General features: G+C 36.5%; 2 protein-coding genes across 2 annotated transcripts in view; one reads left to right on the forward strand and one right to left on the reverse strand.

Moving 5' to 3' along the window:
- Positions 1-8,357: 8,357 nt before the first annotated feature.
- CGGBP1 (CGG triplet repeat binding protein 1) lies at positions 8,358-11,920 on the reverse strand. Its single transcript, XM_074299799.1, has 3 exons — positions 11,739-11,920; positions 10,860-11,065; positions 8,358-8,949 (listed from the first exon to the last, which is right to left on the reverse strand). The coding sequence occupies exon 3, from the start codon at positions 8,928-8,930 to the stop codon at positions 8,427-8,429; it is 504 nt and encodes a 167-aa protein (XP_074155900.1). The 5' UTR covers positions 8,931-8,949; positions 10,860-11,065; positions 11,739-11,920; the 3' UTR covers positions 8,358-8,426.
- A 205-nt stretch (positions 11,921-12,125) lies between these two features.
- ZNF654 (zinc finger protein 654) overlaps positions 12,126-16,411 on the forward strand; it is a 115,357-nt gene continuing 111,071 nt past the window's right edge. The window contains 1 exon segment of the mRNA XM_074299800.1: positions 12,126-12,410. Coding sequence (XP_074155901.1) covers positions 12,225-12,410 — 186 coding nt within the window. The 5' untranslated portion in view covers positions 12,126-12,224.

The raw sequence follows: 16,411 nt of genomic DNA on the forward strand, positions 1-16,411 counted from the left end.
AACCAACTCTAAGCATTTGCATCACTCCAGCTAAGATATCCATGTCTCAAGACCAGTAATATGCTAGTACAACACATGGTTGTATATCAGACCTCCAGATGTTTACTGGTCTAACTTTACTGACTTTATCAGCTGCTTTGGTATCTGTTATTGTCTCTGTAACTAGGAATCTAATCAGACTAAATCAGGTGTTTTTTATTTTTTTCTTTACATTGAACAATAGAATTGATAAGTGTAATATATACTTCTAGAGGATTTTTACCACCACCATATTGCATACCTTTTGCAGACCTGCTTGCCATGTACTTATAACTTTAGATTCTGCACTAAGCAAAGAGCTGTTCCTTAAAGGCTCTCTATCATATCTACTCTTTTCTGACTCTAGTATCTGCCACTGCTGTAGTATATTCAGTCTAATCTAATCCAATAAATATTAAGTGCCTATTATGTGGTCACATAAAAAAACAAAAAAAGATATGTCCTTGAAGAATTCACAATTTAATGGGCGAAGACACCACACAAAAGCAGGTAGGAAAGTATAAGGGAGAAGAGGAAAAAGGAATATCCAGCATGTGGCATCGTTTTCCTTGCAATTGAAACCAGAATGAGCAGCAGATGCAAAATGTAGTGATCAGAAAAGTCTAGTCTCTACTCTCAGCAAAAGAAAGCATTAGCAAGTTTGGTACTCTACTCTTCAGCCCTCTAATCAAAAGGAAAAGAATGAGGGTGGTAATGTCAATCAAGATTTGATTTAGCAGAGATGATGAGATTATAAGTGATCAATTTAATCTGGCAGGGACATGTTCTTTCCTTGAGTTGAAACCAGGCAGAAAAACAGAATTAGAGTATATTTCTACCTGGCTAAATGCCAACCCAGTGTTAGCACAGAGCATAGTACATAGTATTTAGTAAATGATTGGCTAAACCTAGCTTTTCATGATTACTCCTTCATGGAGAATGATTTCTGTACTAAGAAGATTCCTAACTTGGACCTATAGTATCTCTCTGACATGGGAAGCCTGGTTTATTCCTTATCTACTTAGGAAGTACTCTTTTCAGAATTAAACCTACTCATGAAATAATCTACTTTTTAGGGCTGGAATTCACCTAATTTTCTCTCTACATTTTAATTAGAAAGAAGCTCTCCTAGCTGGGTGGGGTCCTGCCCAAGATTGAGGGGAATATTCTGGAGAATTGGGCCAGTTAGTCCTGTCTTTCAGAGAATGACTGACTTATAAGAATTGGTCCCTGAATGAGGAAATAGAAAGGAAAAAAGTCTCAATCCTAATTTAGTTATCAAAATACTGTAGGAAAAATCATTTCTCTTACCATAACTTCATGACATAAGCATCTTGTGTATGCTAGTGCTTGTGAAAATACAAGTCATTCAAACGATTTAGTTTCTATTTTGATTTAGACACATAGCTTAGCACAGTGTCTAGTACACAGTAGAAGCTTGCTACTTGACTGATCTTCAATTAGTCAAAATTTATTAAGTCCTTACTATGCGCCAGGCCCTGTGCTAAGTAACACAAAGATAGATAAAGGATAGTCCCTATTTTCTAAGAGCTCACAAGTCTAATGGAGAGAAAACCAGAAAAGCTATAAATAGGATAAATTGGAAATTCTTAACAGAAGGAAGATATTAGAAGATAAGAGATTCCCATAGAAAATGCGATTTTAGCTGGGACTTTATGGTAATCAGGGAAACAGAGATGAAGAGAAAGGATATCTCAAACTGATGGAAAAGACAGCACATATGCTCAGAATCCAGAGATGGAGTATTTTCTTTGAGACAACATTGAGGAGTAATTGCATTGTGGAGTAAGTGGAGAAGGGAGGGTAAAGAGCAAAAAAGACTGGCAAGATGGGGTGGTCTAAGTTTTAAAAGAATTCAAATCCAGGGGATTTTCTGTTTCATCATTAGAGAGCAAATAAAATTCATTGAGAAGAATGATTAGATAGCTAAGTGGAGTTTAGAATGGAATGGGGAAAGACATAAAGCAAGATTAACCAGCAAGCTATTGCAATAGTCCTGGTATAAATTTCTGGGAAACCGTACCAAGATGATGGCAATGTCAAAGGAGAGAAAGGGGAATATGCAAGAGATATTACAAAGTAAAAATTGATAAGCTGTTAGCAATAGATTGAATATGAGAAGGCAATAACTAGGAGGATGGGAGAAAAATACCTAGGTTGTGAGCCTGGTTGACTGGGAGGATGGTAGTATCTCAAAAGTAACAGGGAAGTTAGGAAAAGTTGAATTGGGGTGAAAGGTCAATTGATTCAGCTTTGGACATCTTATGTTTAAAATTGTGGAGCATTCATTTTAAATATTTGGCAGTTGGAGATGAAACCCTAGAAGTCAGTAGAGATTAGTTTTATGAATAGATTTGAAAATCATTAATATAAGGATGATAATTCCTATGAATTGGTAAAACCACCTAGTGAATAATAGAGATGACCCAGGACAGAGCTCTGTCTATATAGGAACACCTATATAGTTAGTGGGTATAATCTAGATACATATCCAGCAAAGGAGCTTGAAAAAGAGCAAATAGGCAAGAAAATCAGGAAAAAACAAAAAAAGAATCAGTGTCCTGAAAATCTAGAGAGAAGTATTAAGGAGAAAAGGGTGATTGATAAATGTCAAACACTAAAATTAAGTCAAGAAAGATGAGAATTTGAAAAGGCTATTAAATTTGATGAGATAATTACAGCAGACAAAGGTGAAAGGGGAGATAATGGCAGAAGGCATCTGCATGATGTGAGCAGATATAAGATGTGAGGGAGTTTTAGGTATATCTACCAATTTTTTTTTTTTTTTTTTTTTTTTTTTAAATGAGTAGAATTTAAACAGTGAATTTCAAATGTAAGGCAATGTTCTCAGCCGAGGTGGGGGAAGGAATGACCACAGGTTTGAGAAGGTACAAAAAGATTTGGAAGAGCTGCTGTAGTGTGAGTGGGGCAGTGGGATGATTAGGGAAGAGTAAAAGGACTGCCTTGTAGTACTGAGGGCTTAAATGAAGTTATGCAACAAAATTGTAGCAAACCCAGTCAGTGTGATTTCATGATTTTCTCCAACTTCATTCAGCAGGAGATTAAGTAGGAGCATAAGCAGTGGATGTTGGGAATGATCCAAGACTGAGAAATTGCAGGACAAATTTGGCAATAACATAAGGAAGTAAGCAGCTCAAAAAGGAAAAATAATAATTTGAGTAGTTCACCATGGCGTTAAAATGGGGAGGACAGAGAGGTGTCACCAGTATAGAGGTACTGGTCTGGAAAACTCAAGTGAGGAGTTGAGAGATTAGAGGTCATGATGTAGACTAAGAACTCAGTTGGGGAATGTCAGGCAGAGAAAGAGGTAGAATGAAAATACATATGATCACATAAGGTGAGTAATGACTGATAATTACACCATCTGCCTCCTTTACAGAACACACATTAATTTGGAAATTTTCATTTAATATTCTTTGTTGTCATCCTTTGATCCAAACACATTAGAAGATCCTCAAGAAACCAAAGTGTTGGTATAAATCAGGCATCATGAAGATTAGCCTGAGGAACCCAGAGAAGACAATACAGTACCTCATGCCAATTTGTCTTTTAAGACAACGGACATGTTCTCCATTCAACCAAAAACATAAGAAAGATGGCCTTAATATTGAAGCATGTTTTTGATCTTGAGCTATTAGCATTTAAGTTAAACATTTTCAAAACAATCAATGTTATTTTGAAGAATGATCATAAAGTACATCATATATAATCATACACATCACTTACCAGTTTCTTATGTTTTAACTTCCATCTTTCAGCAACATCAAATTGGTATGATGCCATGAAAAGCCTTGAATATATGAGTTATATGAGACACAAAGATGGGTAAGGATTTAATAAGATTAGTATTTGACAAGGTTGAACTAAAACATATTATCAAGAAAGATTATGAAGTTTTCATTAGATTTTTAAAAAGGGAAAAAATATATATTTCTGGGATGATTAGGTGAGAAACCTAGGAAGAGATAACTTAATTTTATGGTCCTTTCCATTCATATAGTCCTATGAAAGATGGAGCAATAAAGAAAAATAAATTCATTTTTTACTGAATATAAAATAGCAAAACAGAATATTTTAGCCCCCAAATAGGCAAGTAACCATAAAAAATCAGCTTGATTTTTAAACTAAAATATTAAGCAATAAGTCACAATTTCAGGAAATTTGAACTTTTTTAATTTTCAGATTTAACTTTTCAAAAATAAACAATTAAAATGGTTCCAACAAAAACACCCCAGTTCAGTATCTAAATTATTCATTACAAAGTATAATTGGGAGGAATTAAATCACAAAATTTAAAGCTGAAAGGAACCTCAGAGATCATTCCCCTTATTTTACATATAGGAAGCTGAGGCCTAAGATAAAATACTTAGTACCTGAGGCTAAGTGTTGGGAACTAAGAAAGGGTGGACTGATTTTAGGTCAGGCCACCTGGCTGGCAAATCTAATATTTCATAATTCCATATTCCCTAGAACTTATATCACCTAATTTGATAATAAACCTGTTGATCTATAGGGCCTCTTTTAATTTTTACTTCTGTATAATGAAAAGTACAATCATAACAGAAATGACTTTTCTCCAACTTCACTTTGTTGAACTTTAAATTAAAATTAACAATGAATGCCTTAACATTCTAAAACAATTATATTTTTATAAAGTGCTAACACAAATTTTCTGAAATCTGTTTTTTTTTTTTGTAAAAAAATTTATTTCTAAAAGTCACAGACAAAACTTTAAAAGCGACACGGACATTAATATTCAGGATACATGCGTGAGCAAAGAAAATTAGCAATAAGAACAAAAATGAACATAGTTAACTATTATTACAGTACTCTGAATATGAGTAGAATACCACTAGTTCAGTTAGTTTTATTTCCCTCAGAAACCTATGATACTGTGCAATGAAATAAACCAGGGTTTAAGATAGCCACTTCATTATTTATTCTAATCAATAGGGGAGGGGAAAATAAACTAAATAAATTTAAATGTTACATTGGTCTAAATGAGATTTTGATTGAAATTGTTATATTAAATGTATTTTATAATTAAATTTTTGAGTGCTTAAGGTAATTGCTACCACATTTAACTAATGGTATCTGAAACAAGTTAAAACACAAAAGCACCTTTAAAAGAATGCAAGTATGGAATCACATTTGAAAGATTTTATTTTTAGATTTCCCACTGTTAAATATTTTATTCAATCAACATTTTTAGGTGAACATCCAAATTGGAAAATTTTAGCTATCACACGCCCACATTACTAGTTGCCTTTTTAAAGTAGTGGCTCTGTTTTTTAACATACATCAAACACAATCTCAAAGAGTTAGTCAATTTATTTTATTGCAAAGACAGAGCTTTTTCTTAAATGTTTCCTAGTCCTGTATAATTTAGGATTATAGGAAACATTTTCATCAGGGCCAAAAAACTTAAAGAGAAGCGGCATTTGCAAAAGATTTATTTGATGGTAGGAACTTATAAAAGAATATGGTTCTCTCTCAAACATAATCCTAAGTTTCACCCTGCAAGAAAAGTTACATAGTCCTTCAGTCTTGCTTTACCTACAAGTAATTTTCCTTTCCAACAATCCATAAATTATTAATGGTAAGCATATAACAAACTTCTGGAAGACAAACTATATGTTACGAGAAAACACTATTAATAGGTAAGCATGTCTTGAAGAACAGAGTTTGTAAATGAAACATTTAACAACCTTGTATGTATGCATAAAACTTACAAAATAGAAAAAAATGCTATTTTTTTTGTCCAATAGCATAGCATCACACTAATACTATAAAGTTAAGTTTGAAAGGGTTTCTGTACAAAATGTCCATCATACCCCAAGGCAGCATGGGTCTCATGTTTCTATTTATTCTATCCAACACATCTCAAATATGGTTTCACTGATTTGAACCAGTTTTGGAAAGGCTAAAATTGGGCAATCTGCCTTATAAACTGAGACAAAGTTAAATAGTCTGTCACAAAATGTCATAATCAGTAAAGAATATTACCATTAAAGCCCCACAAGCATGAAAAAGTGGGCAAGGGAGAGACCCCTGAGAATATGATCTCATGATCCTAACAGGAAGATGGGATTATGCCCTTACATATAGTACATATGGTAATATAGATAGGGGCTTGTTGAAGTACACAAAGATATAAGTGAAACTCATCAAATCAGTGATAATAAAAATAACCACGGAAAGAGAAATATGACCTATTATTGATAGTTTGCCTTCAGAGTAAAATAATACTAAAATACAGAGAAAGGAAATAAGAATTATCTGAAATCAACAATCAGCTGATCCACCTAACCTCATTTTTTAAAACTTGAAATTAGTATACTAGAAGTAGTACTGGATTTTAGTATTATTTTGGATGCTAAAGCAAATATGACCCAACTTCTAGTGACTTTCTAATATAAAAGTGTGTATTTTTGTTGGGAAAGATATTTAGTTCCTTAATTGGTACCTTATCAACTATAGCATTATAAGGACAATTTGCTGCATTAATTTGCTGTTAACTGTAGAAACAAATAAAACAAAACAAAACCAAAACAACCCAGTAGTCTAAGTTATATAAAATAATTTTTAAAGACAGACTAATTTTTTTAGAAGGGTAGGAGAAAAATACTTACAATCTAAATTCAAATGAAGACCTAAAATGAAACTCAACTAGCACCTTGAAAGCATCTTCTCAGAAATTTAAGCATGGAAAGTTGGCTCCAAAAAATAAATCCAACATTCCTATTCACTTTGGCCTCATTTTTCGTGAACAAAGCTTCACGTGGCATATTGTGATGTGCCTTTTTAAAGAAACCTTATGGTAATAAGGTTACAAGGGACTCCACCATTGCTTTGTATCAAAAAAAAAAAAAAAAAAAAAAAAAAAGTTACAAGTAATTTTTATCTTGTATATGTTCAAGCAACAAATTATATATATATAAATGTATAAATAAAAATAAAAGCACTAGCCCAAGTTAGCAAGTGATTAACTTTTAAAAGCATACAATTTGGTTCTCTTGTGGTCTGGACTTGAAATCTCTAAAAGCTGTGCTATTTGCCTTACTGAGATAATATGGGTCAGAATGAGCTTATTTCCTCAATATGGTAGACCCTTCAGCAGAAATGACAATCATATCCCTCAAAACACTTATGCATGATGCTGCCAGAAGCCTACCCCTAAACAAATATCTTGCCAGAATTTCTAGTTAGCTCCTTTTTTATACTATTTCTAAAAACATCAAAGCACCAGAAATAGTTTTTTCCCAGGAAATCAAATAACACGAGCTTTCTTGTTCTTGGTTTATTTACCTAATGATATCTATCTATCTATCTATCTATCTATCTATCTATCTATCTATCTATAAAAGTTAAATCATATGTAGCAAAATTAAATGGAACCCAATTTCTATCTGCACTGACCTGAAACCATAGGCACAGAGGATTACTCCATGAAACAGGGTATTCCAACTCAGTACAATTAGACTTGCTGCTTAATTTATTTATCCATAGTTAAGACATCAAAACCAAATTTCTATTTATCATTTAAGAGTGAATTTTAATGCAAAAAGAGTTTTGGAACCCAATAAACACATGCACAAGAAAGGGAAGCTTGAAATTTAAACAGTTCAAAATCTATAACAAGTGTTCCTGGATATATCTGTGAAATTCTGTTCATGTTAAAAGAACAAAATCACTTACCTAATGTCTCACTATGAATTCTGGCTCTCATGGAAAAGTCTATTTGCTGATTTTGAGGTTATTAATAAATACATGTTTGAGGAAGGGTAGGATAAGGGGACATTTAAGACAACTAAGTTTTAATAAAGTGTAACTTGAAAGGGACAATACAAGTCTTCACCCATTCTGAACAAAGAATACAGAAGCACGTTTTATTCTACTAGAAGGTAATCTAACCAGACCAAAAACCCCTCCAATAACAAAAACCACAAAAAAAAAACTTTAATTATGAGCAGTATTCCTTGGCAGCAGTTTCAGTTTCTTATGCTATTTTTCATTCTAAATATGTAAAGGAACTTCTTAAGGAATAGTCATACATGGTAAAAAAACAGGGCAGGACTTTCAATGCATAAACCTTTTAGGGGAAAACCATCAGTTTGAAAGAAAACCATTAGGCTTTAGATATTCTAGCACACTCTAAACTGAAGTTCTGTCTTATACCACCAGTGGCTAAATTATCACTAAGTTCTGCAGTGAGGTTGTCACTTCCGCAGCTATATACACATTGCAAAACTATTCTGGATCACATGATTTTAATGAAATAAATATAAAAATGAACCACACGATCAACACATAACTTTAATACTCCACGTCATTTGTCTTGTTCACAATGATGGTAACCTTCCTTGTCAACAATCTTGTGAGTTAAGGAGCTGATTCTCGTTCTCATACCCATCAGGGAGGTAAGCTCTCCTTAGCTGGTCTGACTTAGGTATGGAGCCACCATTCTTCACATGGCGAGACAGAAAAGCACGAACTGCTGGGTGATCAGCCTTCTCAAGTGGGATGTTGGCTTCCAGGCACATTTTCACAAAGTCCTGGATGACACTGATTTTCTCTGTCTGCGCAGTACTGTTGCATTGAAGAGATGCTGTTAGAGGCCTTTGTTTCTTCCTTACATTCTGTTCTTCAAACTCTGCCTTTCTTTTGGTGTGAGTCTTAGACTTGAGGTGATCACTGATGGCAGACTTGCGAACATGATTAAGTACCACGTTGCAAGAAGTGCAGAACAGTTTCCCTCCATCTTCGTGCAACTCACCTCCAAACTCAGTGACACGATCCAAAGGAGTCACATACAAAGCAGTCTTGGAACGGTTTCGAGCAGGAGGAGATGTTACTACAAATCGCTCCATTCTGGTTTTCAATAAGGGTCTTTCAAAATAAGAGAAACAAATGGATAAGAACAGGACATTCTATGATTAACAAAAAAGAACTATGGGGACAAGGTTGGGGAGGGGAAATCTCTAAAACTTTTAAGCTTTCCTGAGGAAACTTGATAAAAATAAACTAGAAGAACTCACAATATACAAGAATAGGTATGATGGGAAAATTAGAGGCAAGTTACACTAACACATCAGCAAGCATCTTCATTTTTAAAAAAGTTAACTAAAACAGAATTATATAGTAAGAGAAATAAGAGATCAAGCCAAAAAATATTTACCAAATTCTATAGAAAAACACAATCAAATAAATGGCTGTTAATTAGTATGGACTACAATTTAATCCTATCTAAACCTAGACTTCCTCTTCATCTTATTTTGCAACTTAAAGCACAGGAAAAAGCTTTGTTCCCTTTCATGATATATATTAAAAGTTGGTTACAGTATTTTAAGGAGTGGGACTATCGATAACCACACAAAGTCTAAAATAACTGTTAGTAGGATAAAAGGTAAAGTGAAGACAAATTTTAAACATCCAAAGTTGAGCTAAAAAGCTAAGGTTTGAAAACTTGATAATAACAAAACAATTACTGATGAGTAAAATTATTAATAATTTGTAGTTGTCTATATATCAATTTAATAATAACTAGCATTTATAAAATATTTTTAGGTTTGCAAAGGGCTTTACATATATTATACGATAACAAAGCTCCGGTAGTATTATGCCTACCATACAAATAAGAAAACTGAGAATTATATAATTTGGCTAAAGTCATTGAAAGACTCAGTGCTAACCTGAACTTAATTCTTTCCTAATTGTCTAGGAACTCTTTCTACTATTCTCCCTTTTGATTGGTTTCAGCACTTTACAGTCAAAACTACCTCTGGATAAAAATTTTGAATTATGAATTAACTTTTAGTCATCATATTATTTTCTATTTGAAAAGCTACACATATATAAAGGATAAGTGGGTTTATGGGATTTGTGATGAAAAATCCTCCAGTACATTGAAACACTAAATCCTATATGTAGTTGCCTCAAGCATACAGAGTAAGTGATTTGCTTAGAGGTCTTAGTGACTTCAAGCCCAATCTATTCCTCTATTTCCATCCAAAAGGTTATAATTAAAAGTAAATCTGTTGGGGCAGCTAGTTGGTGATCAAGCACTAACCCTCAAGTCAGGAAGACCTAAATTCAAATCTGCCATTCGACACTTAATACCTCCTAGCAGTGTGATTCTAGGCCAAATCACTTAACCCCAATTGCCTCAAGCAAAAAACAAACAAACAAAAAAGTAAATCCATTAACTCAAAATACCCTTCACTTAAAGCAGAGATTGTTAACCTGAGAACTATAGTCTTTTAAAAATAATTTCAAAATTAAAATTTTAAATTAAAAAAATTCTAATAAGAGTATTTCAGTATAATTGGTTTCCTCTGGAATTCTACATTAAAATATTATTATGATTTAAAATATTAAGATTTACCAGACTGCTAAATGGATCCATGACACACACAGAAAAATTAAGAATCCCTGACTTAAGTGTCTTAAATTATTTTAAATAATCTATTCAACCTTAGTTTACATATGAAAATTTCCTTTTTTTATGGCAGTCAATAAGTCTTTACAAGTGTACAGCTGACTTGGCTTGCTACATATTCAGCTACCTACCTGGAATTTATAGAGGTGAGAAACAAAATTTTTCCAGGTAGTTGAGAGGATAAAATAAATTAATATTTATAAAGTGTTTTGCAAACTTCAAATGTATAACATTATTTCCATGGAAGACTTTAAAAAGTAAAGATTAAGAACTGGCCTACATGGGAATTTGAAAATACGCAATTCTAAATATTACTGAATGCAAGATTAAAAAAATGCTATTTTCAAGTTTAAATGTTTACCAAGTTAGTTTCCAGTTTTGTTGCCTTGACACTTAGCAGTGAAGGGTTCCCAATCTGAGAAAACAGAGGTGTCAAATCCGGGCACCCTCTGCCAGTTCCAAACACAAGAGTTGCTTTCAAATCAGTTTCTCAACAAGTGGTGGTACAGAAATGGTTTCTGGGCTTGCACCCTATTTTCGCTGGCGTACCTGGTAGTCATTCCCTTACTAGAGCAAAAGAAAAATGGAAAGGGGAGGGAGGGAAGGAAAAGAGGAAGTGGGAGTGAAAATTAAAATGCAAAAGGGTGTCAATAACCACTACCAAAATTAAGTGTCTCAGAAAGGGGTCCCCCTAGGCACCAGCCCACAGTCCGGAACCCAATAGCGCGTCCCCCATCCTTTACTTAAACATACCCAATCCCTGCTCTGGATACCCTCTCCGGACCTCCCCTTCTCTCCTTGCCCCTCCCTTACCCAGTTCCCAAGCCCGAGTATTCCGGAAAGGAAGAGTTGGGCATCCCCTTGAGAATCGGATTTCCCACCCTAAACCTGACAAGCGCGCCCGCCGGCGCCTCTATTTCCCCGCTCTGCGGGAGGGGGAAAGAGAGCAGGGAAGACTGACGGGGAAGGGGGAGGGAAGCTTCCTCCTGGCCCCTCCCCCCCATCTCAGGCCCCTCGAGCCCAGACACCCCATCACCGAGAAGCCGACAGTTCCGGGTGGGGAGGGGGGGGATCGGTGGCGGGGCGGCGGCAGCGGCCGCTGACAGGCTTGCCATCTTTCTCCTCCTTCCTCCCACAGTCAACGGCTCCCACACCCCCACCCCCACTCCCCCGCCTGATTCCGGGACAGAAGGCCCCGGGCCCGGCCCGGCCCGCCCACAGCTTCCCCGCTGCTCGGTACCGTAGGATCAGGGCCGCCACTAGGGGAGGAGAACGAGAAGCAACCAGGAAGGGGGAGGAGGCGAAGGAGGTGGGAAAGGGAGAAGGAGGAGGACCAGTTGCCGCTGCCACCGTCGCCCGATCAAGCCCCGCGGCGGCCGCCGTGTCCCCCGCCGCGCCCCGTCCTCCTCCGCGGCCTATTGCGAAGCACGGTAGGCGGCCCCCAGCAACCGCCGTGAGGCGCTGTCCAACGGCTGGTCGGTGGCTCAGACGGACGGTGACTCCGACCAATAGTAACTAGAGGGCGGGAGCCACGGTGACTGGCGGCGGGAGGTGGCCAATGCAGATTGGGGGCGGGGGTGGGCGGAGCCGGAAGTAAGGCCCCGGCGGAGCAGCGCTTGTCCGGCTAGGGGGGAAAGAGGGGGAGGGAATTAGAGGAGGAGGAGTAGGTTAGCAGCGGCAGCGACGGCTTCGCTGGGGCTGGTACGCGCTGGGCTGCGAGAACCTCATGGCGGAGGAAGAGAGCGACCAGGAGGCCGAGCGCCTCGGGGAAGAGCTTGAGGCGATCGTGGAATCCCCTCCGGGATCCGTCGGGTTCGGAGCCGGGGCCGGGGGCGATGGAAGAGGCAGCTGCGGCACTGGAAACAGTAGCAGCAGGATCAGCAGTCGGGATTACTGCCGTCGCTTCTGTCAGGTGAGGAGCAGCCGTGGGCCGCCCTCCTGGCTGCTTGGGATGGAGGAGTTCTGGAGGGACGCCTCTTCTTTGACCTCCTTCTCCAGTCCCGTATTTTTACCTCCTCCTTCCCCGGGTCCTGAGGGCTGCTTACGGCGCACGCTCCTTCCTGCGCCCCTGGGGGAGGGGGGAGGGAACGAAGGCTGCGGGCCCCCGGGCGGGGGGCGGGGTTGCGGTAACCCCGCTACTTCAGGGGTGCAGAGGGAGGTGAAGGGTCAGTGGGAAGTAGGAGGTGTTGCCCTCTGGCCCCATGGTCTTCTCTCTCGACTTCCATATATTACCTCTTCCTCTCCTTTTCCTCCCCCGTCTTTTTCTCCTGTGCCCAGCTCCTGAGCTTTAAGTCAGTGCTTGCTTGAGACCATCTCTTTTCCGGTGTTTAACCATCTAGTTCCCTTCCCTGCCTCCTGCTTGTCCCACTCACACACATCCCCTTAACCTATCTTAAGTATTGCTCTCTCCTTCCCACCTTGTTCTCCACTGTTTCGGGGTGAGTGACATGTCAACTCTCTGCTGCCCCCTTTCTTGTCATCTCTTTCCCTCCCCCGGCAGTCAGGGTCTCCTGTCATCCCCTCCCTGACACCCGGCTTGGGCTACTTTTCTCTTTTGCTCAAACCCTGAATCAGTGTCTGTTTTCTTTTGATTTTTTCCTTTCTTGTGGGAAAATGTCCTCTCCCCAATACCTTAAATCCCCACCACCTTTCTCCATACTAACCCTGAGGAAAGTCGTTCTTTATTTTTGCAGTTAAGACTTCTTCCTTTATGTTACAGGCTTGATAGTGAAATAGTGTAATGCCAGTGATAGAAAACTCATGCCTTTTTTAGTCTGTAGTCACTGTATTTCAGTGTAGTTTCGAGTTTTGGGATTAAATGAAACATCCCTACTCCTAAAGTACTTACCTAAGAGAAAATTTAAGAGATATGCTTTTTATTAACATGCATAATAAAATTTTTACATTCCCTCACAGCACCAAAGATCCTACATCTGGCTCCTGTTTTCTATATTGCAAGTTTGAATTTTAAGAGATTCTATTTGAGAAGACTTCTAGTCCATGTTTTTTTCTCTTTGCTTTGTATTTTGCCCCCTTTTAAAGAAATAGGAATGAAAAGTAATAGTAAATAGTGACCATAAAATTAATGGATATCCTGTTTGCTGGTATTTGACTGTGTCTTTCTGAATCCTGTTGTTGTGGCGAGATCAAAGATAAGGTTGACTATCTCTTGTAAATTTTAAACTTATTCATTGACTTTTTAAAAAATAAGTAGCTTGTGGGTGGTAGTTGTTTTGACCTGAAGGTGGGCCCCATTGTTGATTGACACTGAACACTAGGTTCCTGACTTACTTGAAAATAAATACTTTAAAGAAACATTTTAGTGTTTTTTTGAACTAGACTTAATAAGTCTCTATCTTTAGTGCTCTTAACACTGTTGTTAACCATCTACAAACCAGGTTAGATTCTATTTCTGAAATTGATGTTATTTATTTATTTATTTTGCTGAGGTAATTGGGGTTAACTGACTTGCCCCGGTCACACAGCTAAGAAGTATTAGGTGTCTTGAGAACAGAATTGAACTCAGGTTCTCTGACTTCAGGGCTGGTGCTCTGTTCACTGCGCCACCTAGCTGCCCCATTACAAATAATTTTTGACTACCTTGACTTCAAAGAAAACTGATACATTTAGAACCGTTGTTTAGTGTTAAAAACCTAATTCTGTAGTTTTTGTTTGTTTGTTTGTTTTTACATTTTTCTCCAATCCATATAATAAAGATGTTACATTTTACCTTGTTATATTTATTTTTTGATACTGTGACATTTTAATGCAGAAATTAATTGTTTCAGAGGACCATTTTTGAAATATTTACATTATTTTTAAATTTTGCTTGTTGTGGTGTTCCATAACTACTTTTGGAATTAACTGATTAGTGGAAGCAAAATAAATATGAACAAGAAAAACAGAAAAAAGGATCTATCCCACATTGTAAAATTGCAACACATCAAGATAACTACATGCTTCATTGTATCAGAAAGTTTTATTACAGACTTGCTATTTTTACGAAATGCTAGAACTTATTTTTTAAATCTAAATGTGGAATCTATTCTTCTTACCCTTTTTTTAGATGGCCTAAAATATAAAGGTTCTTAACCTGAGGTCCTTGAACTGTTTAAATATTTTGATTGCTGTTTCTTTATAGTTGTTTTCTTTTGTAATCCTATGTATTTCAAAACTTTTGAAGAGGGGAGAGGAAAATGCTAGAACTCATTTAAAAAATCTAATTGTAGGATCTATTCCTCTGAGCCTTTTTTGATGGCTTCAAATATAAAGGTTCTTACTCTGAGGTTCTTGAATTGTTTAAATATTTTGATTGCTGTTTCATTATAATTGGTTTCTTTTGTAATCCTATGTATTTTAAAACTTTTGAAGAAGGAAAAGGAGAATAAGTATTTACATAGCACTATTGCTTCATTTGATCCTCAACAACTCTATGAGATGGGTGCTATCCCATCTCATAGTTGAGGAAAACTGAAGCACATGTAGGTCAAGTGATTTTCCCAGAGTCACACAGCTAGTAAATGTATGTCTAAATTTGAACTCAGATCTGTAGTCCTCTGTCTGTACCCACTAAACCGCTTCTATGTATGGGCTTTACCCTTGGAATAAGGTTTGTTGAAAAAAAATTTTGCCTTTGCTGAATTTTACCCTGTAGCAAAAAAAGTTTTAGTGTAGTCATCTTAAATTTCTTGATGCTAATAGTAATACATGAGTAAGGGGCAGTGGATTTTTTATATATATAAATATATAGATATATTTGTATATAATCCAAAATAGTAGTCCAAAATTTTTAGAATTACTTTTATTTTTACAATTTTTTTTCTTAAGTTAACAATTAAGTTCCCATTTGTTAAGCAGTCTGAGTTATCTGTGAATAATCTGCAAGATTATTATGCATGTAGAGAATTAATTTATGGTCTTGCAGAGCTGAAAATCTGAAAGACTTCAAGTAAACTTCCTTGAGAGGAGTAAGTAGAAATACTGAATGAAACTTTCTTGACAGCTGGTTTAAAGGTGTCATGGTACTTTTTTGCTTGTGTCATGGTACTTTTTGGTTGTGTGATGAATTCTGTAGACCCCTTTAAAGAATAATAGTTTTAAATATTTAAGATAAAATATATAGAAATACAAAAGAAATCAGTTATAATTAAATGTAGTTATCAGACATTTTAAGGCACCAGCTTAACTTTTGGTTAAAATATCAAAGCTGGCCTTGCATTTCCTGCCCTAAGCAATAACAAAGCTTATTATAGATAATATAGTACACTAAACATGCATTTAATGAAATAATTCTCATTAACAATTACAACATTCCTTCCTAGCTGTGTGATCCTGGGCAAGTCACTTAACCCAATTGCCTCAGCCAAAAAGAAAAAAAAGACAACATTCTCTAAGTTCTCAAAGGAGAGTAAAGGATCTTTAGAGTTCTGTGACTTTCTGGATGGGATGGAAAGTGATTTTATGACAACAATATTGAACTGAAAGCTGTATGAAATGGACAAATTGGCCACATTAATGATTATTATATTATGAATCCCTCTTCCTTGTTATTCCATCATTGCCAGTCTTTAAAATTTGCTTCAATTCCAGAAGGAAGACCAGGAATACAGAATTTATAAAATGTGATGGATGTAAAAAGAATTGGAGGATTTATGTTTGTGACTTGTTGAAAAAGTTTGTGAGAATACCCTTGGGTTTTTAGATGAAAAAGTTTAGTAATTTTGCGTTTTAACTATTTAAAAGAAAAATAATAGTTCAGTTAGTATATAGATATAATCAAGGGAATACTGGTAATGTTGAACAACTGACTAGAGGTAGGATGGAGTGTATATATGAAATTTAATTTTCTCCACTTTGTTAAGTCTAAATAATTTTTTAAAGTATTTTAAGTGAAACCCTGATTCATAGCCTTTT

This window comes from Sminthopsis crassicaudata, chromosome 3, assembly GCF_048593235.1.
Source record: "Sminthopsis crassicaudata isolate SCR6 chromosome 3, ASM4859323v1, whole genome shotgun sequence".
NCBI classification, from domain to species: Eukaryota; Metazoa; Chordata; class Mammalia; order Dasyuromorphia; family Dasyuridae; genus Sminthopsis; species Sminthopsis crassicaudata.

Excerpts from the sequence above, each read along its gene's own strand:
- CGGBP1 (XM_074299799.1), bottom strand. The coding sequence starts at position 8,930 with ATGGAGCGATTTGTAGTAACATCTCCTCCTGCTCGAAACCGTTCCAAG.